The sequence below is a fragment of the Scyliorhinus canicula genome, chromosome 20, assembly GCF_902713615.1.
Source record: "Scyliorhinus canicula chromosome 20, sScyCan1.1, whole genome shotgun sequence".
In the NCBI taxonomy this organism is placed as follows: Eukaryota; Metazoa; Chordata; class Chondrichthyes; order Carcharhiniformes; family Scyliorhinidae; genus Scyliorhinus; species Scyliorhinus canicula.
In genome coordinates, this window is record NC_052165.1 from 49,261,519 (window position 1) to 49,287,982 (window position 26,464).

The following is a 26,464-nucleotide window of genomic DNA, read 5'->3' on the forward strand; positions in this document are numbered from 1 at the left end:
AGGATGTCTCGCTCGGGACCAGGGAGACCTGGCTCAGACCGTCATGGCTACAGTGCTCTCCTGAGGGCTGCCTGTGACCTTTGAATGCTCAGAAGGCCTCTGGTCATACGGCAGCCCACCAAGGCAGCCCCTCTGGACACCCTCGTACACAAGCTGGTTCATCAAGGTGATGGCCATGGCCAAGCTCAATCAGGGGCCCACCAGGTGAAGGCACTCCTCAGAAGTGTTGTCCCACTGCAGAGGAAGCAAGGGATCAGCAGAGCTGACCACAAGCAGAGGCCACCAGCACCATGGCCTATGGAGCCCTCCCTGGTTAGCTGCCCTCTCAGAGCAGAGGGATCACTAGTGGCCCCCACAGTTTGGGCGATTCACCTCAATATCACGATTCACATTGTAGGGATCACGAACACTAACTGACTCCTCCCGGTGAGGCTGGCAGCGCTGACTGCCTCCAACACCACCTCCCAGATGCCATTCAGAGGGCGGTCCCGAGTCTGCAGCCCATCCTGGGAAGAGGGTATCCCTCCTCTCCTCAATGCAATGGTATTGTGGGTCCATCTCGGACTCCCGAACCCAGGAGGGTAGGACTTCTGTGAACATTCTTCATGGCTGCAGTATGTGTTTGGTAAGTGGATTACGTAAAAACAGTTCCAGCTGGTATTCAGTATCCTTCGCTTGGGAATCCCACTATCGGGCTGCCATTTTGTGCTGGCAGCCTGATAGTGTGGTCCCAGGGCCAGCCACCCGCCCCACGCACTGCTAATCAGCCCCACCCTCACCACATCACCCCTGGATTTTCTGGGTGCCTCCTTCCTCCAAGTATGGTGATGACCCGACCCAAACCCCGTGGTGACCACATAACTAGGAAAAGCCCCCACATGGAACCCTAACATTGGCCACAGACCAATGCATCGACCCTCTACAATGATACCCATACTGCAACCAGGGGTGTGACCGAGCAGTGCTTTGTCCTCCTGAAGATGCGGTTCAGGTGCCTGGACCGCTCTGGAGGGGTCTTCCAGCACCATATTGAGAGGGTTATCCGCATTGTGGTGGCCTGCTGCATCCTCCACAACATGGCGCAGCAGAGGGGCGATGTGCTGGAGCAGGAGGATGAATGATCGGCTTCATCCGACGAGGAGGATGCAGTGGAGAGCGACGGTGGGAGGTCATTGGGGGGGGGGGGGGGGGGGGGGAGAGAACTGGCCAGGGACACAGGAACGACATCTCTCCTTGCCCAATCCAAGCCAGCCCCACCTACAACCCCCTCCATGATAAATACCTCCGCACTACAAGGTGTGGGCCCTGGGTTTGCAGTAACAGCGGGTCTGGTCCATGGGATGGACGATGCTGACAAGCTCTGCGATGAGCTCTGGTGGTCCACACGTCTGACAACCTCTGCCTCCTGTCCACAGTCGCAGTTTTCACCGTTCACCTTGTTGATCCCTGCATGCGAGCTGGCCACTCTATCACACGGTGCCATCGAGTTCCTGGGTTCATGTTGGTGCCCGTCTTCCAGGACGGGCCTGGCTGCTGCTCAGGTGTCCCAGGAAGCATGGTGCCGCTCTGTTCTGTCAGCTGCCCACCAGATGTGCCATGGAGAGGAGGGGGGAGTCCGAGGTTCTGCGGTGTTCCGGCACCCCCACACCCACCCTCCCCAACCCCCCTTGCAGGGGTCACCGGCATGGGCCCCATCACTGCCTCCTCCCTCAGGGTGCCCAGGCTACTCCATGGGACGGGGGGGTGAGTGGAGCTGTCCCGAGTCTCGTCCCCGAGTCACCCCGCCACCTGACGCTGCCAGTCCTGGAGGCCCGCTCTGGTCTCGACCAGCGTCTGCTGCGCGCGGCCATGGAGCACAGAGGGTGGACGATGTCTGAGCCACATTACCCATTGACTATGCCACCACCTTCTGGATCTGTGCCTCATCAGCCAGTGACTGCACCATCTCCTTCTGGGACTGGGCCACCTCCCTCTGTGTCTACACCTCATTGGCCCACGCCTGGGCAATGCCGCTGACGTTCCCAGCCATGTCCCGCTCTGATTGGGCTGCACTCAGAAGCTCCGCTGCAATTTCCAGGTGGCTCTGGCACAGAGCCTGTGAAACAGCAACCCTGTCCTGGGCCTCGGCCAGATCCTGTACAGAATGCCCAGGCCTTGGACATGCTGATCAATATCCAGAACCCTGGCCCCCAAAGCCTCCACCACGGACACCACCTGTGCGTTATTGGCCTGGGTGGCACGCATTGCTGGCACCACCTGCTGCTGCTGCACGCGGTTGGGCTTCTCCAACTGCACCTGCAAGTCGCCGACAACCCCTCCTGTAATCCCTGGCTCTGCAACTGCATCTCCACGATTGATGGGACTGTCCGTTACAGAAACCTGAAACCCGTCTGGACGGCAGTTAGTCCCTGGGGTCAGCCTGCCCTCCGACCATCTGCCCCCTCGGGTCTTCCTGCTGCCACCTGCTGTATTGGAGCAGCTGTGTGGTGAGCCCCAGATAGTGTCCCAGGAGCCTTTTCACTAAAGTGGCCAACTCAGGCGAGTGACTCTGTGATGGTGGAATGTGTTGGAGCCGGCTGTGATGGGAAATTTGTGTCATCATCGGACTCGAGGTCTGGGGTGTCCTGAGTCTCGTGCCAAGGTCTGATATCTGAGCTGGGCTCCTTGTCACTGCTTGGCTCCCAGGTGGTCGGGGCCTTCGCTGCCGCACTGACTGGGAACGGGGGACACCGGTTGGATCTGCCCCATCAGCAGCAGGTCCTGCAAGACACAAGACGCATGATTAGACTGCTGCTTGGGTGGTGGTGGTTGGGGGGGGGGGGGGGGGGGTGAGTGTGAGGCTGAGGGTTAGGGTGTGTGGGGGTGAGAGTGGTGTGGGGGTGAGAATGAGGAGTGAGGGCGAGAGTGGTGTGGAGATAAGGGTGAGAGTGGTGTGGTGGGGGTGGGGGGGGGGGCACGGGCGGGGTGGGTGAGGAGTGAGGGTGAGAGTGGTGTGGTGGTGGTGCTGGGGGTACAGGGGGAGGGTTGACACACGCGTCAGAGGGAACCGGGTTCACTTCCTCACCAGCGGGCAACCTCCACCCCGTCGACCTCCCTTTCCTCCCAGCCGCCAACAACGTCTGCTCTGCCGCGGGGAGAGGCCGCAGGTCCGGCAGCCCCCTCCAGTTTTCTCCCATTCCTGGCAGTTATGAGCAGTCTTCTATCGGGATGAGGTGGGGTGGGGGCAGAAAACAGCAGTGTTAGACAGTCCGACAGACGCATGCAGCCCTGGGGGTGGGTAGCTGGTGAGCTCAGTGGCCAGGGCACCTGACCATAAAGGCCTGTATGGGTGCTGGCATGTGGTGCAGGGTTGGGGTTATGCTGCCCTCTGGGTTGAGGGGGTGGGGTAATGGGTGTGTGGGATGCAGGTTTGTGCCAGGCGCACAGTGCTGCCCACACACACTGACCGCCCTGAGAAGGTTGTCCACTTTTGTATGGCCCTGCTGGCCGGTCTGGACGGCGTTGCTCATGGCGCTGACCGCCTCTGCCACCTGCGCCCAGGCATGGCGAATGGCAGCAGCTGGCAGCCTCCTTCAGGGCCGGGGTACAACCTCCTCACCTCCGCTGCGTCCAGGAGGGCCTCCAGCTCGATGCCCGTGTAATAGGGCGCTGCTCTCCTCACTGCCATCTTGTTGGCTGGGGTGGTGTGTGGGGAGTGTGGTCTGTATTTGCGGCTACAGTTTATCTGAGTGTCAATCACAAAACCGGCGAAAGCCCACATCATTTGTCATTGGAATAGATTGTGTTCCACGTGGTGCCGGTGCTAGCCCCTTAACAGCAGCTAAATTGGTCCAGGTGCAGAACCAGCTTTGCTGCCGTGGAACTTCATGAATCCTGCACCGACGTCAACACTTAGTCTCTGGAACGGAGAATCCCACTGCCTATGTTTCCAATTTAAATAAAACTTCACCATCTTGGGCATTTTAAAGTACGTTAATATTTGCACATTTGAAACATTTAATCAGAATAAAAATCTTTATTGATAACTCTGAAAAATAACTCCAAACTTCCTCCACTGTCTCCGGCATAAAGCAGCCGTGTGTTTTGGTGCTGAGGGAGGTGATCAGTAAGATCGGGGGTCACAGCCACGGTAATGTTGAGGGGACAATACAGACTCAGTTGTTCTGATCTAGAGAATATTATATATTACCAATGCTGGTACCATGTTATATTATATTACTGCTCCTGGTAGCACATTATATTACTTTGTGTAATAAACGTTACTCATTTACTTCTTACCAAGATGATCCTAAACTCAATGCTGATTAATATTCGTTGCCTTCCAATTAAAGCAAATAATTTATTGAGTACCGTTAACAAATAAATTGAGTTTGTTCTCTCTCCAATACTTATACTAGATATTAAATGAACAAGATTGAATAAGCTATGATTAACAACACCTGCACTCTCAGCTATCTCTCTGCTTTGGGGCAGCAGGGTAGCATGGTGGTTAGCATAAATGCTTCACAGCTCCAGGGTCCCAGGTTCGATTCCCGGCTGGGTCACTATCTGTGTGGAGTCTGCACGTCCTCCCCCTGTGTGCGTGGGTTTCCTCCGGGTGCTCCGGTTTCCTCCCACAGTCCAAAGATGTGCGGGTTAGGTGGATGGCCATGCTAAATTGCCCGTAGTGTCCTAATAAATGTAAGGTTAAGGGGGGGGTTGTTGGGTTACGGGTATAGGGTGGATACGTGGGTTTGAGTAGGGTGATCATGGCTCGGCACAACATTGAGGGCCGAAGGGCCTGTTCTGTGCTGTACTGTTCTATGTTCTATGTTCTACCTCTGGTATAGTTACTACACACACGAAGAGGCGGGAATTCAGCTCGAGTCTGTCTTTAATACACATCTCTAGTGTTTCCATCTAGTGATTACTTAGCTGTTTTGTCTGTACATTAACCCCTTGCATACATACAGATATGCAGATCACTACTGAGAAAGGCTATAAAACAGTACCAGAGTTTCTTCGCCTGATCACGATCCCGTGGCTGTTCCAGGGGAGTGTTGAGATTCCCCAATTAACCCACAATCGTGACTTAGGCATGTAAAGAATCATCATCTGTGTGAAGGATAATGCTCTGTCACAGCGGATAGAAGCCAGCCTGCTGTGTTTATCTACTAAGGTACAATATTCATAACCTAATGTGAACATGGAGATTTATGGGACTTACCAGGCTCTGGGATCATATTGGGTGTTCTTGCTGCAAGAGATAAAATTATTGAGTAAATATTAGTGAGGTGGAATCAGTTGCAAATCACTTAATCCTTTCACAAGTATCAGAGATTGAAAACTTACAAATCTTGCCTCATAAGGTTTTGTCTCAAGCCTGGCAAACTGATAGCTGCAGAATGCTGCTGGGGTTATTTTATATATCAACATTTTATTGTCTGTCCTCAGTACTGGGGCAGCTGTCACCACAATACAGTGTGTTTGCTGTACAAGTGGCAACTTGCAATCTTCAACAGTGAGTTGACGTTTTACTGAAACACGCTCCTGCTAGAAGCACTCACATCCCTCTCAGTCTGCGTAACCTCACTGTTATCCTCTTCAATTAATATTAAAGGGATGAAATCTCAGACTATTGGGTCCTTTTCACACAAAACAAGCATTTGATTTACATCGTTTTTTTTTGTAATTTGATGACAAGGTCTACCCGGATTCCGCAGAAACTGCTGCTGTAAATTTGTCAAGTCAAATGGCTGAAATAAATGTTTTTAATAATCTTTATAGTCACAAGTATTAACACTGCAATGAGGTTACTGTAAAAAAAACCCAAGTCGCCACATTTCGGCACCTCTTTCGGGTACACAGGGAGAATTCAGAATGTCCAAATTACCTAACAGCACGTCTTTCGGCACTTGTGGGAGGAAACCGGAGCACCCGGAGGAAACCCACACAAACACGGAGAACTGCAGACTCCACACAGACAGTGACCCAAGCCAGGAATCAAACCTGGGATCCTGGAGCTGTGAAGCAACAGTGCTAAATACAGTAAATAACTGTGGAGCACAGGCAGCAACATATGGAAGAGACACTTCCACCTTGGCCCGAGTGATTTACACCAGAGAACCATCCATAACTGAGAAAACTCTCTTGTCTCAATTGACTTCAAACGTTGTCTGTAAGGTTAGCTCGGGGAGTCTCAATCCAGTTACTATGAGCTGCTCCCCTACAAACCAACAATTACAAACAAGTCTTTACAAACCTGTACAGAAATTTATTGCCACTAAAGTAGTAATTTCATTGAAAGGAGCCACAGATTTTTTGATCAGGTTATGAAAATGTTACGCTGAGGTTAGTGAAACAGGTTTTCCATTTACCTGGAGGCCCTCCATGGATTCCAGCAATGATAATAAGAAGAAGACCAAGTGTCCTCATTGTTTCTGATCAAAGGACTGACTCTGGAAGCAGAACAGAGGACAAGGAGCTCCTGTCCCCAGCTTTTATAGCCAAAGAAATATCCCGATCAGCTGCCTAAATAAACACACTAATCGGCTATGTGAATATGGGGTTCTCAATTCCATTAACTACAGGTGCTGGTTGTGGTGATATGCATCACTGTAAATGCACAAGGGGTTAATGTAAGTACACGTAGACTAGACAGACACTAGAGGGAGCACCACAGACATGACACACAGACATTCAATCAATAGGCCAGTAAGATAGGACACGACCAATGGGCAATCACGATACACACAGAGGGGACACTACCACAGGAAAGCATTACACCAACCCATATAAAAGGTCACAGCACACATGCTTAGTCTCTTTCCAGTGGAGACACTTAGTGAGTACACAGGGTTGATTTGAAACACATCACACCCACCACGTGGATTGTAGCAGACTGGTTCGTCAGTCTGAGTAGCTATAGCAGGATTAACAGGAGAGTCAAATCCAAGTAGGAGAATCCTTAACAGTTTAATAAATGTGTTAAAGCTATCTCCAAGTCTGAACCTTCCTTTGTCAGAGTGCACGTCAAGGAAGCAGCTTATGCTACGTCAAGAGCATTACAAAACACTGGTGAGAAAATCAACATAAGCAGAATTGTTTAAAAATATCTCTGGGGAAAGATAGAACAGCAGGTACTTTGCTGAGGGAACATGAATTCATACCCAAGTCTGATCCAGCCAGTAACAGGTAAATTGTCCACAATCACTCATTTCACCAACCGTACATCCCAGCAACAGGCATTAATTCTCCCTCCCATGGATAGTTTGCGTTATTTTCCCTGGGAGTTCAAGTCAATTTTATGATCATTGCGATGGAAGATGCCAACGTTGGCAAATGTCTCACTTTCAACTTTTTAACTGCCAATCTCAGCAGCAAGCATGCCTACATTAGACCGAAGTTACACACTATCTTTTCCTCTATAATGTCCTGTTACAGTTCACGCTTGGTCCATATACATTTTCGCACACCCAGTGCAAATGTTTACTTCCACAGGTAAATCCACACTGTCTGTGAATTGAAATATTGGGCTGAACTTCCCATTTCGTAATCCCTACAACGTGAATCGTCATCATGTGGCAAATTGCCCCAAATTGAAAACTCAGAGTTTGCGCCCGGCGCCGATTCCGATGCCATGCTCCCATCCCTCGCTGGCAGTGATATTGTTGTTTGCACCTCGCGCTGGCAGATCCATGCAAAACCGTCATTGGCCTGGATTTCTATATCATTAGTAGCTTGGACACGCCATGCTCCACCCCTCCGCCACGCTCCACCCCTCCGCCATGCTCCGCCCCTCCGCCACGCTCCGCCCCTCCGCCACGCTCCACCCCTCCGCCACACTCCGCCCCTCCGCCACGCTCCGCCCCTCCGCCACGCTCCGCCCCTCCGCCACGCTCCGCCCCTCCGCCATGCTCCGCCCCTCCGCCACGCTCCGCCCCTCCGCCACGCTCCGCCCCTCCGCCACGCTCCGCCACGCTCCGCCGCTCCGCCACGCTCCGCCACGCTCCGCCCCTCCGCCACGCTCCGCCCCTCCGCCACGCTCCGCCCCTCCGCCACGCTCCGCCCCTCCGCCACGCTCCGCCCCTCCGCCACGCTCCACCCCTCCGCCACGCTCCACCCCTCCGCCACGCTCCACACCTCCGCCACGCTCCACCCCTCCGCCACGCTCCACCCCTCCGCGATGACCCACTCCTCAGCGATGCCCCAACCCGCCACAAAGCCGCAAGCCTCAGCCCTCCATGATGCTCCACCCCTCCGCGATACTCCACCCCTCCGCTGTGTTCCAGCCCTCCGCGATGCTCCACCCCTCCGCGATGCCCCACCCCTCCGCGATGCCCCACCCCTCCGCGATGCCCCACCCCTCCGTGATGTTCCACCCCTCCGTGATGTTCCACCCATGCTCCACCCCTCCGCGATGTTCCACCCCTCCGTGATGTTCCACCCCTCCGTGATGTTCCACCCATGCTCCACCCCTCCGCGATGCCCCACCCCTCCGTGATGTTCCACCCATGCTCCACCCCTCCGCGATGCCCCACCCCTCCGTGATGTTCCACCCCTCCGTGATGTTCCACCCATGCTCCACCCCTCCGCGATGTTCCACCCCTCCGCGATGTTCCACCCCTCCGTGATGTTCCACCCATGCTCCACCCCTCCGTGATGTTCCACCCATGCTCCACCCCTCCGCGATGCCCCACCCCTCCGTGATGTTCCACCCCTCCGTGATGTTCCACCCATGCTCCACCCCTCCGCGATGTTCCACCCCTCCGTGATGTTCCACCCGTCTGTGATGTTCCACCCCTCCGTGATGTTCCACCCATGCTCCACCCCTCCGTGATGTTCCACCCATGCTCCACCACTCCGCGATGCTCCACCACTCCATGATGCTCCACCCCTCTGCAGAGCTCCGCCCCCTCTAAGGCCGAGGTCTCGCGGGCACGAATTAGTGTATGTATTTACAAGCGAGGCCTTGTCTCCGTGGCTGCAGAGAGAGAGCGGGAGGCGAATAAAACTGTGAAAAACCATTGGAAATTGTCAGGCTTGCTGGGGGTGGGGGGAGGCTGCCCGGGACGGGGGCAGAAGCGGGGAATGTCGGTGCCGAGTCTGTGGGCAGCACGGTACACAAGAGGATAGCACTGTGGCTTCACAGCGCCAGGGTCCCAGGTTCGATTCCCTGCTGGGTCACTGTCTGTGCGGAGTCTGCACGTTCTCCCTGTGTCTGTGTGGGTTTCCTCCGGGTGCTCCAGTTTCCTCCCACAGTCCAAAGTCGTGCAGGTTAGGTGGATTGGCCAGGCTAAATTGCCCTTAATGTCCAAAAAGGTTAGGAGGGATTATTGGGGTACGGGGATAGGGTGGAAGTGAGGGCTTAGGTGGGTCGGTGCAGACTCGATGGGCTGAATGGCCTCCTTCTGCACTGTATGTTCTACGCTCTATGACTCAGGATGTCTCGCTCAGGATCAGGGAGACCTGGCTCAGACCGTCATGGCTACAGTGCTCTCCTGAGGGCTGCCTGTGTCCTTTGAATGCTCAGAAGGCCTCTGGTCATACGGCAGCCGACCAAGGCAGCCCCTCTGGACACCCTTGTACACAAGCTGGTTCATCAAGGTGATGGCCATGGCCAAGCTCAATCAGGGGCCCACCAGGTGTTGCTCTCCTCAGAAGTGTTGTCCCACTGCAGAGGAAGCAAGGGATCAGCAGAGCTGACCACAAGCAGAGGACACCAGCACCATGGCCTATGGAGCCCTCCCTGGTTAGCTGCCCTCTCAGAGCAGAGGCATCACTAGTGGCCCCCACAATTTGGGCGATTCGCCTCAATATCACGATTCACATTGTAGGGATCACGAACACTAACTGACTCCTCCCGGTGAGGCTGGCAGCGCTGACTGCCTCCAACACCACCTCCCAGATGCCATTCAGAGGGCGGTCCTGAGTCTGCAGCCCATCCTGGGAAGAGGGTATCCCTCCTCTCCTCAATGCAATGGTATTGTGGGTCCATCTCGGACTCCCGAACCCAGGAGGGTAGGACTTCTGTGAACATTCTTCATGGCTGCAGTATGTGTTTGGTAAGTGGATTACGTAAAAACAGTTCCAGCTGGTATTCGGTATCCTTCGCTTGGGAATCCCACTCTCGGTCTGCCATTTTGTGCTGGCAGCCTGATAGTGAGGTCCCAGGGCCAGCCACCCGCCCCACGCACTGCTAATCAGCCCCACACTCACCACATCACCGCTGGATTTTCTGGGTGCCTCCTTCCTCCAAGTATGGTGATGACCCGACCCAAACCCCGTGGTGACCACATAACTAGGAAAAGCCCCCACATGGAACCCTAACATTGGCCACAGACCAATGCATCGACCCTCTACAATGATACCCATACTGCAACCAGGGGTGTGACCGAGCAGTGCTTTGTCCTCCTGAAGATGCGGTTCAGGTGCCTGGACCGCTCTGGAGGGGTCTTCCAGCACCATATTGAGAGGGTTATCCGCATTGTGGTGGCCTGCTGCATCCTCCACAACATGGCGCAGCAGAGGGGCGATGTGCTGGAGCAGGAGGATGAATGATCGGCTTCATCCGACGAGGAGGATGCAGTGGAGAGCGACGGTGGGAGGTCACTGGGGGGGGGGGGGGGGGAGAGAGAACTGGCCAGGGACACAGGAACGACATCTCTCCTTGCCCAATCCAAGCCAGCCCCACCTACAACCCCCTCCATGATACATACCTCCGCACTACAAGGTGTGGGCCCTGGGTTGGCAGTAACAGCGGGTCTGGTCCATGGGATGGACGATGCTGACAAGCTCTGCGATGAGCTCTGGTGGTCCACACGTCTGACAACCTCTGTCTCCTGTCCACAGTCACAGTTTTCACCGTTCACCTTGTTGATCCCTGCATGCGAGCTGGCCACTCTATCACACGGTGCCATCGAGTCCCTGGGTTCATGTTGGTGGCCGTCTTCCAGGACGGGCCTGGCTGCTGCTCAGGTGTCCCAGGAAGCATGGTGCCGCTCTGTTCTGTCAGCTGCCCACCAGATGTGCCATGGAGAGGAGGGGGGAGTCCGAGGTTCTGCGGTGTTCCGGCACCCCCACACCCACCCTCCCCAACCCCCCTTGCAGGGGTCACCGGCATGGGCCCCATCACTGCCTCCTCCCTCAGGGTGCCCAGGCTACGCCATGGGACGGGGGGTGAGTGGAGCTGTCCCGAGTCTCATCCCCGAGTCCCCCCGCCACCTGACGCTGCCAGTCCTGGAGGCCCGCTGTTGTCTCGACCAGGGTCTGCTGCGCGCGGCCATTGAGCACAGAGGGTGGATGATTTCTGTCTGGGTCTGAGCCACATTACCCATTGACTATGCCACCACCTTCTGGATCTGTGCCTCATCAGCCAGTGACTGCACCATCTCCTTCTGGGACTGGGCCACCTCCCTCTGTGTCTGCACCTCATTGGCCCACGCCTGGGCAATGCCGCCGACGTTCCCAGCCATGTCCCGCTCTGATTGGGCTGCACTCAGAAGCTCCGCTGCAATTTCAAGGTGGCTCTGGCACAGAGCCTGTGAAACAGCAACCCTGTCCTGGGCCTCGGCCAGCTCCTGTACAGAATGCCCAGGCCCTGGATATGCTGATCAATATCCAGAACCCTGGCCCCCAAAGCCTCCACCACGGACACCACTTGTGCGGTATTGGCCTGGGTGGTACGCATTGTTGGGACTCTCCGTTACAGAAACCCGAAACCCGTCTGGATGGCAGTTAGTCCCTGGGGTCAGCCTGCTCTCTGACCATCTGCCCCCTCGGGTCTTCCTACCGCCACCTGCTGTTTCGGAGCAGCTGTGTGGTGAGCCCCAGATAGTGTCCCAGGAGCCTTTTCACTAAAGTGGCCAACTCAGGCGAGTGTCTCTGTGATGGTGGAATGTGTTGGAGGCGGCTGTGATGGGAAATTTGTGTCAACTTCGGACTCGAGGTCTGGGGTGTCCCGAGTCTCGTGCCAAGGTCTGATATCTGAGCTGGTCTTTTCACTGCTTGGCGCCTGAGTGGTGGGGGGTCTTGGCTGCCGCACTGACTGGGAACGGGGGACACCGGTTGGATCTGCCCCATCAGCAGCAGGTCCTGCAAGACACAAGACGCATGATTAGACTGCTGGTGGGGTGGGGGGGGGTGAGAATGAGGAGTGAGGGCGAGAGTGGTGTGGTCGTGGTGCTGGGGGGGAGGGGGGCTGGGGGGCGGATTGATACATGTGTCACAGGGAACCGGGTTCACTTCCTTACCAGCCGGCAAACTCCACCCCGTCGACCTCCCTTTCCTCCCAGCTGCCAACTGCATCCAAGGCTGTCTGCTCTGACGCGGGGAGGGGCCGCAGGTCCGGCAGCCCCCTCCAGTTTTCTCCCATTCCTGGCAGTTATGAGCAGTCTTCTATCGGGATGAGGTGGGGTGGGGCCAGAAAACGGCAGTGTTAGACAGTCCGACCGACGCATGCAGCCCTGGGGGTGGGTAGCTGGTGGGCTCAGTGGCCAGGGCACCTGACCATAAAGGCCTGTATGGGTGCTGGCATGTGGTGCAGGGTTGGGGTTCTGCTGCCCTCTGGGTTGAGGGGGTGGGGTTATGGGTGTGTGGGATGCGGGTAACAGGGTGCTGCTCTCCTCGCTGCCATCTTGTTGGCTGGGGTGGTGTGTGGGGAGTGCGGTGTGTATGTGCGGCTACAGTTTGTCTGAGTGTCAATCACAAAACAGGCAAAATCCCACATCATTTCTCATTGGAATAGATTGTGTTCCACGTGGTTCCGGTGCTAGCCCCTTAACAGCAGCTGAATCGGTCCAGGTGCAGCGCCAGCTTTGCTGCCGTGGAACTTCATGAATCCTGCACCGACGTCAACACTTAGTCTCTGGAACGGAGAATCCCACTGCCTATGTTTCCAATTTAAATAAAACTTTACCATCTTGGACATTTTGATGTACGTTAATATTTGCATATTTGAAACATTTAATCAGAATAAAAATCTTTATTGATAACTCTGAAAAATAACTCCAAACTTCCTCCACTGTCTCCGGCATAAAGCAGCCGTGTGTTTTGGTGCTGAGGGAGGTGATCAGTAAGATCGGGGGTCACAGCCACGGTAATTTGAGGGGACAACACAGACTCAGTAGTTCTGATTTAGAGAATGTTATATATTATCAATGCTGGTACCATGTTATATTATATTACCACTCTTGGTAGCATGTTATATTACTTTGTGCAATAAACGTTACTCATTTGCTTCTTACCAAGATGATCCTAAACTCGATGCTGATTAACATTTGTTGTCTTCCAATTAAAGCAAATAATTTATTGAGCAACATTAACAAACAAACTGTGAGTTTGTTCTCTCTCCGATACTTATACTAGATATTAAATAAACAAGATTGAATAAGAATAAACTATGATTAACAACACCTGCACTCTCAGCTATCTCTCTCTACCTCTGGTCCAGTCACTACACACACGAAGAGGAGGGAACTCAGCTCGAGTCTGTCTTTTATACCCATCTCTAGTGCTCCCATCTAGTGATTATTTCGCTGTTATGTCTGTATATTAACCCCTTGTATACATATAGATATGCAGATCACTACAGAGAAAGGCTACAAAAACACTCCCAGAGTTTCTTCGCCTGATCACGATCCCGTGGCTGTTCCAGGGGAGTGTTGAGATTCCCCAATTAACCCACAATCGTGACTTAGGCATGTAAAGAATCATCATCTGTGTGAAGGATAATGCTCTGTCACAGCGGATAGAAGCCAGGGTGCTGTGTTTATCCACTAAGGGACAATATTCATAATCTAATTTGAACATTAAGATTTATGGGACTTACCAGGACCTCGGATCTCATTGGGTGTTCTTGCTACAAGAGATAAAATTATTGAGTAAATATTAGTGAGGTGGAATCAGTTGCAAATCACTTAATCCTTTCACAAGTATCAGAGATTGAAAACTTACAAATCTTGCCTCATAAGGTTTTGTCTCAAGCCTGGCAAACTGATAGCTGCAAACGGAATGCTGCTGGGGTTATTTTATATACCAACATTTTATTGTCTGTCCTCAGTACTGGGGCAGCTGTCACCACAATACAGTGTGTTTGCTGTACAAGTGGCAACTTGCAATCTTCAACAGTGAGTTGACGTTTTACTGAAACACGCTCCTGCTAGAAGCACTCACATCCCTCCCAGTCTGCGTAACCTCACTGTTATCCTCTTCAATTAATATTAAAGGGATGAAATCTCAGACTATTGGGTCCTTTTCGCACAAAGCAAGCATTTGATTTACATTCTTATTTTTGTAATTTGGACAAGAAGGTTTACCCAGATTTCACAAAAACTGCACATAGGACCATAAAGACCATAAGACATAGGAGCGGAAGTAAGGCCATTCGGCCCATCGAGTCCACTCCACCATTCAATCATGGTTGATTTCAACTCCATTTACCCGCTCTCTCCCCATAGCCCTTAATTCCTCGAGAAATCAAGAATTTATCAATTTCTGTCTTAAAGACACCCAACGTCCCGGCCTCCACCGCCCTCTGTGGCAATGAATTCCACAGACCTACCACTCTCTGGCTGAAGACATTTCTCCTCATCTCTGTTCTAAAGTGACTCCCTTTTATTCTAAGGCTGTGCCCCCGCGTCCTAGTCTCCCCTGCTAATGGAAACAACTTCCCAACGTCCATCCTATCCAAGCCATTCATTATCTTGTAAGTTTCTATTAGATCTCCCCTCAACCTCCTAAACTCCAATGAATATAATCCCACGATCCTCAGACGTTCATCGTATGTTAGGCCTACCATTCCTGGGATCATCCGTGTGAATCTCCGCTGGACCCGCTCCAGTGCCAGTATGTCCTTCCTGAGGTGTGGGGCCCAAAATTGCTCACAGTATTCTAAATGGGGCCTAACTAGTGCTTTATAAAGCCTCAGAAGTACATCCCTGCTTTTATATTCCAAGCCTCTTGAGATAAATGACAACATTACATTTGCTTTCTTAATTACGGACTCAACCTGCAAGTTTACCTTTAGAGAATCCTGGACTAGGACTCCCAAGTCCCTTTGCACTTTAGTATTATGAATTTTGTCACCGTTTAGAAAATAGTCCATGCCTCTATTCTTTTTTCCAAAGTGCAAGACCTCGCACTTGCCCACGTTGAATTTCATCAGCCACTTCTTGGACCATTCTCCTAAACTGTCTAAATCTTTCTGCAGCCTCCCCACCTCAATACTACCTGCCCCTCCACCTATCTTTGTATCATCGGCAAACTTGGCCAGAATGCCCCCAGTCCCGTCATCTAGATCGTTAATATATAAAGAGAACAGCTGTGGCCCCAACACTGAACCCTGCGGGACACCACTTGTCACCGGTTGCCATACCGAAAAAGAACCTTTTATCCCAACTCTCTGCCTTCTGTCTGACAGCCAATCGTCAATCCATGTTAGTACCTTGCCTCGAATACCATGGGCCCTTATTTTACTCAGCAGTCTCCCGTGAGGCACCTTGTCAAAGGCCTTTTGGAAGTCAAGATAGATAACATCCATTGGCTCTCCTTGGTCTAACCTATTTGTTATCTCTTCAAAGAACTCTAACAGGTTTGTCAGGCACGATCTCCCCTTGCTAAATCCATGCTGACTTGTCCTAATCCGACCCTGCACTTCCAAGAATTTAGAAATCTCATCCTTAAAGATGGATTCTAGAATTTTGCCAACAACCGAGGTTAGGCTAATTGGCCTATAATTTTCCATCTTTTTTCTTGTTCCCTTCTTGAACAGGGGGGTTACAACAGCGATTTTCCAATCCTCTGGGACTTTCCCTGATTCCAGTGACTTTTGAAAGATCATAACTAACGCCTCCACTATTTCTTCAGCTATCTCCTTTAGAACTCTAGGATGTAGCCCATCTGGGCCCAGAGATTTATCAATTTTCAGACCTTTTAGTTTCTCTAGCACTTTCTCCTTTGTGATGACAACCATATTCAAATCTGCCCCCTGACTTTCCTGAATTGTTGGGATATTACTCATGTCTTCTACTGTGAAGACTGACGCAAAGTACTTATTAAGTTCCTCAGCTATTTCCTTGTCTCCCATCACTAGATTACCAGCATCATTTTGGAGTGGCCCAATGTCTACTTTTGCCTCCCGTTTGTTTTTAATGTATTTAAAGAAACTTTTACTATCATTCCTAATGTTACTGGCTAGCCTACCTTCATATTTGATCCTCTCCTTCCTTATTTCTCTCTTTGTTATCCTCTGTTTGTTTTTGTAGCCTTCCCAATCTTCTGACTTCCCACTACTCTTTGCCACATTATAGGCTCTCTCTTTTGCCTTGATGCATTCCCTGACTTCCTTTGTCAGCCATGGCTGCCTAATCCTCCCTCTGATAACCTTTCTTTTCTTTGGGATGAACCTCTGCACTGTGTCCTCAATAACTCACAGAAACTCCTGCCATTGCTGTTCTACTGTCTTTCCCACTAGGCTCTGCTTCCAGTCGATTTTCGTCAGTTCCTCCCTCATGAGCCTGTAATTACCTTTATTTAACTGTAAAACCTTTACATCTGATTCTACCTTCCTTCTTTCAAATTGCAGACTGAATTCTACCATATTATGATCACTGCTTCCTAAGTGTTCCCTTACTTTAAGATCTTTTATCAATTCTGGCTCATTACATAACACTAAGTCCAGAATAGCCTGTTCCCTCGTGGGCTCCATCACAAGCTGTTCCAAAAAGCCATCCTGTAAACATTCAATGAATTCCCTTTCTTTGGGTCCACTGGCAACATTATTTACCCAGTCCACCTGCATATTGAAGTCCCCCATGATCACTGTGACCTTGCCTTTCTGACATGCCCTTTCTATTTCGTGGTGCATTTTGTGCCCCTGGTCCTGACCACTGTCAGGAGGCCTGTACATAACTCCCATTATGGTTTTTTTGCCTTTGTGGTTCCTCAACTCTACCCACACAGACTCCACATCGTCTGACCCTATGTCGTTAGTGCTATTGATTTAATTTCATTTCTAATTAACAAGGCAACCCCGCCCCCTCTACCCACCTCTCTGTCTTTTCGATAGGTTGTAAATCCCTGGATGTTTAACTGCCAGTCCTGAACCCCCTGCAACCACGTCTCTGTGATGCCTACCACATCATACCTGCCAGTCACAATCTGGGCCTCAAGCTCATCTACCTTGTTCCGTACACTGCGGGCATTTAAATATAACACCTTTAATTCCCTATTGACTGTCCCTTTTTGTTTTCTTAGTGTGGTGGACCTTGGTTTACTGAGCCTTTCCATACACTGTGTCATATTTTGTGAGATGGGGACTATCGTAACCTCTCCTGAGCTCTGTCTTTTCGTGATTTTTTGTAATCCTAAGCAGCTACGCTTCCCACTGATTCCTTCACCTCTTGGTTCCCTGACTTTCCCGTCCCCCCCAATCTCTAGTTTAAAGTCCTATTGACCACCCTATTTACTCTTTTCGCCAGAACACTGGTCCCAGCTCGGTTCAGGTGGAGACCATCCCAACGGTATAGGTCCCCCCTGTCCCAAAACTGATGCCAGTGTCCCATGAAAAGGAACCCCTCTTTCCCACACCACTCTTTCAGCCATGTGTTAACTTCCCTTATTCTTGCCTCCCTATGCCAATTTGCACGTGGCTCGGGCAGTAATCCGGAGATTATGACCCTTGAGGACCTGTTTTTTAATTTGAATCCTAGCTCTTTATAATCTCTAAACAGGTCCTCTTTCCTAGACTTGCCTATGTTGTTGGTACCGACATGGATCACAACAACTGGATCCTCCCCCTCCCTCTCCAATATGCTTTCAAGCCGGTCAGAGATGTCCCGCACCCTAGCACCGGGCAGGCAACATACCATGCGGGACCCTCTATCCTGCTCACAAAGGATACTATCTATCCCTCTGATAATAGAATCCCCTACAACTACAACTTGCCTATTTACTTCCTCCCCTTGAATGGCCTGCTGAACCATGGTGCCTTGGTCAGCTGACTCATCCTTCCTGCAGCCCTGTTCGCCATCCACATAGGGAGCAAGTGCCTCATACCTGTTGGACAGGGTCAAGGTCTGAGGCTCCTGAGTTCCTGACTGCTGGTTCCCTTTACCTGCCTGACTTGCAGTCACACCCTGCTGTCCCTGGCCACTGGCAGGATTTAAACTATTTACTCTGACAGGTGTGACTGCCTCCTGAAACAAAGTATCCAGGTAAGCCTCCCCCTCCCGGATGTGCATCAGTGTGTGAAGCTCAGACTCCAGCTCATCAACTCTGAGCCGGAGTTCTTCGAGCAGCCAACACTTACTGCAGATGTGGTCGCTGCAGCTCGCAATGGGATCTGCCAGCTCCCACATCAAGCAGCATGTAAATTTGTCAAGTCAAATGGCTGAAATAAATGCTTTAAATAATATTTATAGTCACAAGTAGGCTTACATTAACACTGCAATGAAGTTACTGTACAAAAACCCGAGTTGCCACATTCCGGCACCTGCTTGGGTACACAGGGAGAATTCAGAATGTCCAAATTACCTAACAGCACGTCTTTAGGCTTTTGGGAGGAAACCCACACAAACACAGATGCTGCTATCTCGTGATTACTTAGCTGTTTTGTCTATACATTACCCCCTTGTATTCATACAGATATGCAAATCACTACAGAGAAAGGCTATAAAACACTCCCAGAGTTTCTTCGCCTGATCACGATCCCGTGGCTCCCCCAGGGGAGTGTTGAGATTCTCCACTTAACCCACAATCGTGACTTAGGCATGTAAAGAATCATCATCTGTGTGAAGGATAATGCTCTGTCACAGCGGATAGAAGCCAGGGTGCTGTGTTTATCCACTAAGGGACAATATTCATAATCTAATTTGAACATTAAGATTTATGGGACTTACCAGGATCTCGGATCTTATTGGGTGTTCTTGCTACAAGAGATAAAATTATTGAGTAAATGTTAGTGAGGTGGAATCAGTTGCAAATCACTTAATCCTTTCACAAGTATCAGAGATTGAAAACTTACAAATCTTGCCTCATAAGGTTTTGTCTCAAGCCTGGCAAACTGATAGCTGCAAACGGAATGATGCTGGGGTTATTTTATATACCAACATTTTATTGTCTGTCCTCAGTACTGGGGCAGCTGTCACCACAATACAGTGTGTTTGCTGTACAAGTGGCAACTTGCAATCTTCAACAGTGAGTTGACGTTTCACTGAAACACGCTCCTGCTAGAAGCACTCACATCCCTCTCAGTCTGCGTAACCTCACTGTTATCCTCTTCAATTAATATTAAAGGGATGAAATCTCAGACTATTGGGTCCTTTTCGCATAAAGCAAACATTTGATTTACATCCTTTTTTTGTAATTTAATGACAAGAAGGTCATTTGTCAAGTCAAATGGCTGAAATAAATGTTTTTAATAATCTTTATAGTCACAAGTATTAACACTGCAATGAGGTTACTGTAAAAAAAAAACCCGAGTCGCCACATTCCGGCACCTCTTTCGGGTACACAGGGAGAATTCAGAATGTCCAAATTACCTAACAGCACGTCTTTCGGCACTTGTGGGAGGAAACCGGAGCACCCGGAGGAAACCCACACAAACACAGGGAGAACTGCAGACTCCACACAGACAGTGACCCAAGCCAGGAATCAAACCTGGGACCCTGGAGCTGTGAAGCAACAGTGCTAAATACGGTAAATAACTGTACAGCTCAGGCAACAACATTTGGAAGAGACACTTACACCTTGGCTGGAGTGATTTACAACGGAGAACTTGTGGGACCCGGGTTATGACCCATCCATAACTGAGAAAACTCTCTTGTCTCAATTGACTTCAAACGTTATCTGTAAGGTTAGCTCGGGGAGTCTCAATCCAGTTCCCATGAGCTGCTCACCCACAAACCAACAATTACAAACAAGTCTTTACAAACCTGTACAGACATTTATTGCCACTAAAGTAGTAATTTCATTGAAAGGAGCCACAGATTGTTTGATCAGGTTATGAAAATGTTACGCTGAGGTTAGTGAAACAGGTTTTCCATTTACCTGGAGGCCCTCCATGGATTCCAGCAATGATAATAAGAAGAAGACCAAGTGTCCTCATTGTTTCTGATCAAAGGACTGACTCTGGAAGCAGAACAGAGGACAAGGAGCTCCTGTCCCCAGCTTTTATAGCCAAAGAAATATCCCGATCAGCTGCCTAAATAAACACACTAATCAGCTATGTGAATCTGAGTTTCTCAATTCCATTAACTACAGGTGCTGGTGAGAAAATCAACATAAGCAGACTTGTTTAAAAATATCTCTGGGGAAAGATAGAACAGCAGGTGCTTTTCTGAGGGAACATGAATTCATGCCCAAGTCTGGTCCAGCCAGTAACAGGCAAACTGTCCACAATCACTAATTTCACCAACCGTACATCCCAGCAACAGGCATTAATTCTCCCTCCCTTGGATAGTTTGCGTTATTTTCCCTGGGAGTTCAAGTCAATTTTATTATCATTGCGATGGAAGATGCCAACGTTGGCAAATGTCTCACTTTCAACTTTATAACTGCCAATCTCAGCAGCAAGCATGCCTACATTAGACCGAAGTTACACACTATCTTTTCCTCTATAATGTCCTGTTACAGTTCACGCTTGGTCCATATACATTTTCTCTCACCCAGTGCAAATGTTTACTTCCACAGGTAAATCCCCACTGTCTGTGAATTGAAATATTGGGCTGAAATTTCTGCTTTGTGATCCCTACAACGCGAATCGTGACCGGGCAGAGAATTGCACAAAATTGAAAACGTGAGGAGGGTCCAACAAGGGATGGTGCAGTGCTGGATCTAATTCTGGGGAATGAAGCCGGACAGGTGGTTGATATGATGGTGGGGGAACATTTTAGTGATAGCGACCACAACATGGTGTAATTTAAGTTTGTTGCAGACAAAGAAATCGACAAATTGCAGAAGAAGATCTTAGATTGTGGGAGAGCAGAATTTAGTAAAATAAGGCAGGATCTGGCCAAGGTAGATTAGAGCAAGTTACTCGTAGGGAGATCTACGGAAGAGCAGTGGGGGGTGTTCAAAGAGGAAATGGGGAGGGTCAGGCCCAACATGTTCCCTCTGTGGTAATAGGAAGGAGTAACAAGCCCAAAGAACCATGGATGACCAGAGATATTCAGGATACACTGAGAAGGAAGAGAGAGGCTTGCAAGAAGTACAAGGGGAGCATTGGCATTAGTGGAGTACAGAAAGTGCAGGATGGAGCTTAAGAAAGCAATTAGGAGAGCAAAGAGGGGATATGAGAAATCGCTAGCTGGTAAAAGTAGAGGAGATCCCAAGAAATTCTCTAAGTATATCAATGGGTAGAGGATAACTAGAGAAAACGTCCCTTAGAGACCAAGAGGAAATCTGTGGGTGGAGCGAGACGACATAGGTAGGGTGGTAAATGAATATTACACATCTGTCTTCACCCAATAGAATGAGGAGGCAGATATGGAACTCGGGGAGAGAGACTGTGATGTTATTAAGCAAGTTTTCATAGGGAGGGACAAGGTATTGGAGGTGTTGGTAGGCTTAAAAGTGGAGAAATCTCCAGGTCTAGCCGAATTGTGTCCCAGGTTGCTGTTGGAGGAGATTGCAGGGATTCTGATCAAAATTTGTAATTTTTCTCTGGCTACATGAGAGGTGCCAGAGGACTGGAGAACCTAAAATGTGGTCCCACTATTTAAAAAAGACTGTAGGGATAAGCCAGGGAACTACAGGCCAGCGAGTCCGTCAGTGGTGGGGAAACTCATGGAGAAAATTCTTAAGGAGAGAATCTGTCTCCACTTGGAGAGGCAAGGTTTGATCATTCAAATTTGATTGAATTTTTTTGAGCACGTGACTAAGTGTGTAGATGAGGGCAGTGCAGTTGATGTAGTTTACATGGATTTCAGCAAAGCATTTGACAAGGTCCCACATGGGAGACTTATAAAGAAGGCAAATGCACGTGGGATGCAGGGGAACTTTAAAAAAAAAATTTAGAGTACCCAATTAATTTTTTCCAATTAAGGGGCAATTTAGCGTGGCCAATCCACCTAGCCTGCACATCTTTGGATTGTGGGGGCGAAACCCACGCAGACACGGGGAGAATGTGCAAACTCCACACGGACAGTGACCAGAGCCATTTTTGAACCTGGGACCGTGAGGCGCCGTGAGGCATCAGGGCTAACCCACTGCGCCACCATGCTGCCTCTGATGCAGGGGAACTTGATAAGGTTCAAAACTGGCTGAGCTTCAGGAAACAGAGGGTGATGAATGACAAACGGCAGCTTTAGTGACTGGAAGCCTGTGCCCAATGATATACCACAGGGATCTGTCCTGGGTCCCCTATTATTCGTGACTTTTATAAATGACTTAGATGACTAGGTAGGGGGTAGGATCAGTAAGTTTGCAGATGACACAAAGATCGGCAGGGTGGTTAACAGTGAGGCTGAGAGTCTTGGGTTACAGGAAGATATAGACGGGATGGTCAAATGGGCAGAAAAGTGGCAAATGGAATTTAACTGAGAAGTGTGAGGTGATATACTTTGGAAGGAGCAATTTGACAAGGAAATATTCAATGAATGGCACCACACTGGGAGGTCCTGAGGAACAAAGGGGCCTTGGCGTGTTTATAAATAGATCTCTGAAGGCAGAACGGCAGGTTAATAGGATGGTGAAAAAGGCATATGGTACACTTGCCTTTATCAATTGTGGTATAGATTACAAAAGCAAGGAAGTCATGTTGGAGTTATATAGAACATTGGTGAGGCCACAACTGTAGTACTGTGTGCAGTTCTGATCACCACATTATAGAAAGGATGTGAATGCACTTGGATGGGTGCAGAGGTGTTTCACCAGAATGTTACCTGGGATGGAACATTTTAGTTATGAAGAGAGTTTGGATAGGCTTGGGTTATTTTCGCTGGAGCAGAGAAGACTGAGGAGGCGACCTGATTGAGGTGTACAAGATTAGGAGGGGCAGATAAAAAACAGCTGTTCCCTTTAGTTGAAAGGTCGGTTACGAGGTGACATGACTTCAGGGTGAGCAGGGGGCGGGTATGGGTGGTTTGGGGGGATTTGAGGAAAAGCTTTTTTACCCAGAGGGTGGTGACAGTTTGGAATGAACTGCCTGGGAGGGTGGTAGAGGCGGGATGCATGTATTCTTCACCCTCCCCCTCCAATGCATCACAAATCAGCCCCCCATCCCCCACCCTGCAAATCAGCCCCACCCTCCCCACCACAAAGCAGCCCCCAACCCCAGGATTTTCTGGGTGCCCACCCCTTCCCCTAAGTGTGGGGCTGACCAAACCCAACCCTTCTATGTGGACCCCATAACTAGGAAAAGCCCCCATATGGACCCCCTAACTTAAAGGAACTGCCAAGAGGCCCCCTAACAAAAGGAACCTCCAGACAGACTCCCTAGCTAAAGGGACCCCCTCCACAATGGTCCCCTAACTAAAGGGACCCCACAGGAACCCCCTAAATAGGGTGACAGCCCACAAAGACCACTGAAGTAAAAGGACACCTCATAGAAACTGTTAAATAGGGAGGCCCCCCACAGGGCCCCATAAGTAAAGGGACCCCCCCCCTCCCCCACAGGGATCCCTAACTAAAGGGACCCCCCAGGGACCACTTAACTAGGGAAACCCCAGAGGGATAGTGACAGAAATTGCAGTTGTAACACTTACCTGGAAGAACCATGTGCCCTTTCCTGGGAAAAGAACAGCTGTGACCTGTGTTTAAATCCCTCAGATCCATTTGCTACATGTCATTCATTCATTTCTCATAGTGGACTGTGATTGACAGCTTCCACAAACCAGCGATGAGCCTTGCTTCTTTCATCTTCTTCATGGATGAGTAACTTGTGCTAAATGTTCACGAACATCAACTACATCAAAGAGATTTAAGGGTATTTCATGCCGCTTCACCTGAAATGATTTTGGAGTGCTGAGCTGGAACTTGACAGCACTTAACTCTCTTTGGTGTAATTGATGTTTGTAAACATTGTGATTACAGCATTTAGATTTCTCCCCATTTCTGCTGGGTTTCCTCTGGGTGCACCGGTCATCTCCCACAGTCCAAAGATATGTAGGTTAGGTGGATTGGCCATGCTAAATTGCCCTTAGTGTCCAAATTTGGGGTTGCAAGTTAGGTGGTGTTACAGGGTTACGGGGATAGGGTGGGGGAGTGGTCTAGGTAGAGTGCTCTTTCAGAGGATCAGTGCCAAATGGCCTCCTTCTGCACTGAGGGATCTATGAACAGGGGCCAAACCCAAGGCTTTCCTGCTTTTCTCAGACCTGTTCTGCGCCACAAGTGAACCTGAAAGAAAATGAGAGAAAGCGATCTTTTGGAAAAAGTACCAGAAATTAGGATATGCATTATTCACTTAGAAAGGCAAGGCAAACGGAAACTTGGTGAATGGAGCCAAGCCAAGGAACACTGCAGACAGAAGGGCTGATCCTACATCATACAAACACTATCAAAACAGTTCTCTAACTTGAGAAAACTGTAAGTCATGTTTTTCACAGAGATTTGTAAAACAACTTTAATGTTATTCCCATTATTTGAAGCTGTTGCATAATGTTTGAAGAGACTCTTACGCAGTAATAAAGATTATATAATCATTTACCAGATGCATCAGGTCCTCATGATTATAAATGGCCTTGTACCCACTTGTTCCATGAGTAAGTTCATCAATCATCCAAAACTTTGCTGTATCTTTACTTCAATAATAAAGTTATATCAATTGTGCAGTATTTTTGAACTTGAGCAGCTTCATTGGAGCCAATACAGATAAACACAATTTTACACCATTTGTTTGGAGTGAATTGAATCTTTTTAACCACTGTGAATTCTACACGTACACAGTCAGACACTGAGGCACTCAAATTCCACAGTAATAGATGTGAATGAATAGCCACATTTACCCAGTGAATATTATACATATTCAAGAATTGAATTTGGACCCTGTAGACATGTGCTTAGGTATAAATAATTTAGGTATACTCAGTGTGTGAATACTGAGTTTTTATAGGGTGCAAGTGTGAAATGACATTGGGTGGGATTTTCCAGACCTATATGACCATAAGACCAGAAGATAGAGGAGCAGAATTAGGCTGCTGCTCATTCAATCATGGCTCATATTTTTCTCATCCCCATTTCCCCCATAACCCCTGATACCCTCATTAATCAAGAACCTATCTATCTCCGTCTTAAAGTCACTTAGTGATTTAGCCTCCACAGCCTTCTGCGGCAAAGAGTTCCACAGATTTACCACCCTCTGTCTGAAGAAATTCCTCCTCATCTCAGTTATAAAGGTTTGTCCCTTTAGTCTGAGATTGTGTCCTCTGCTTCTAGTTTTTCCTACAAAGTGGAAACATCCTCTCCACGCCCACTCTATCCAGGCCTCACAGTATCCTGTAAGTTTCAATAGGATCCCCCCTCATCCTTCTAAACTCCGAGTACAGACCCAGAGTCCTCAACTGTCCCGCATACGACAAGCTCTTCATTCCAGGAATTATTCTTGTGAACCTCCTCTGGATCCTTTCCAAGGCCAGCACATCCTTCCTTAGATATGGGGCCCAAAAACTGCTCACAATACTCCAAATGGGGTCTGACCAGAGCCTTGTATAGCCTCAGAAGTACATCCCTAGACTTATATTCTCGCCCTCTCAACATGAATGCTAACATTGCATTTGCCTTCCTAACTGTCGATTGAACCTGCACTTTAAACTTAAAAGAATCGTGAACAAGGACTACCAAGTCCCTTTGTGCTTTTTGTATCGTCCAATTCAGGTACTTCAACCAGCTCCTTAATGAAAGTTTACCCTCGGTTAGCACTGCGGCCTCACGGCGCCGAGGCCCCAGGTTCAGTCCTGTCCAAGGGTCACTGTCTGTGTGGAGTTTGCACATTCAACCTGGGTTCCCCCCAACCCAAAGGTGTGCAGGTTAGGTGGATTGGCCACGCTAAATTGCCCCTTAATTGGAAAAAATGAATTGGGTACTCTAAATTTAAAAAAAATTAAAATTTAACCACGTCATTATTTAGGAGTAGGACAAAGTATGAATTAAATATAATTAACCTGTAAATTACGTACTATACATACAAGAAACACCCAAGATTTGAATATACTACCAGCAAAGGTGGTCTGGTAAGTTGTAGATTTGATCCCGGAGTCCCTCTGGTTCCTCTTTACAAAGGATTCGCGCTGGCTGTTTCTTCCTTCTGGTCTGGTCAGGGTCACCTCACACACCGAGTCTTTGCTTCGAGTCTTTGCTTGTGTTCTGCTCCTTCTGCCTCTTTTGCTTGCTCTGCTTCCTTCTTCCGCTTGCTCTTTTGCTTCTTCTGCCTGCTTCTTCCGCTTGCTCTGCTCTTTCTGCCTCTGGTGTCTCTAAGATGCCTATTTTTATCCCCCCCACCTCCACTTGCTTTTCCAGAAACTTCTCTGGCTTCCGGCCAATGAGGTCCCAG

At 49.6% G+C, this 26,464-nt stretch overlaps 1 protein-coding gene across 5 annotated transcripts in view; it reads right to left on the reverse strand.

The window, feature by feature from the left end:
* LOC119955041 (hemagglutinin/amebocyte aggregation factor-like) overlaps positions 1-20,123 on the reverse strand; it is a 37,245-nt gene extending 17,122 nt beyond the window's left edge. For 2 of the 5 annotated variants that reach the window (XM_038780865.1, XM_038780863.1), the window contains exons 1-4: positions 20,026-20,123; positions 18,876-18,905; positions 13,808-13,837; positions 5,207-5,236 (exon numbers count right to left, since the gene is read on the reverse strand). In XM_038780865.1, coding sequence (XP_038636793.1) covers positions 5,207-5,236; positions 13,808-13,837; positions 18,876-18,905; positions 20,026-20,083 — 148 coding nt within the window. In that variant the 5' untranslated portion in view covers positions 20,084-20,123. Of the gene's footprint in view, positions 1-5,206; positions 5,237-5,331; positions 5,347-13,807; positions 13,838-18,875; positions 18,906-20,025 lie in introns of those variants that run through there. The other 3 variants (XM_038780864.1, XM_038780867.1, XM_038780868.1) reach the window with 3 other exon arrangements.
* Positions 20,124-26,464: the final 6,341 nt, after the last annotated feature.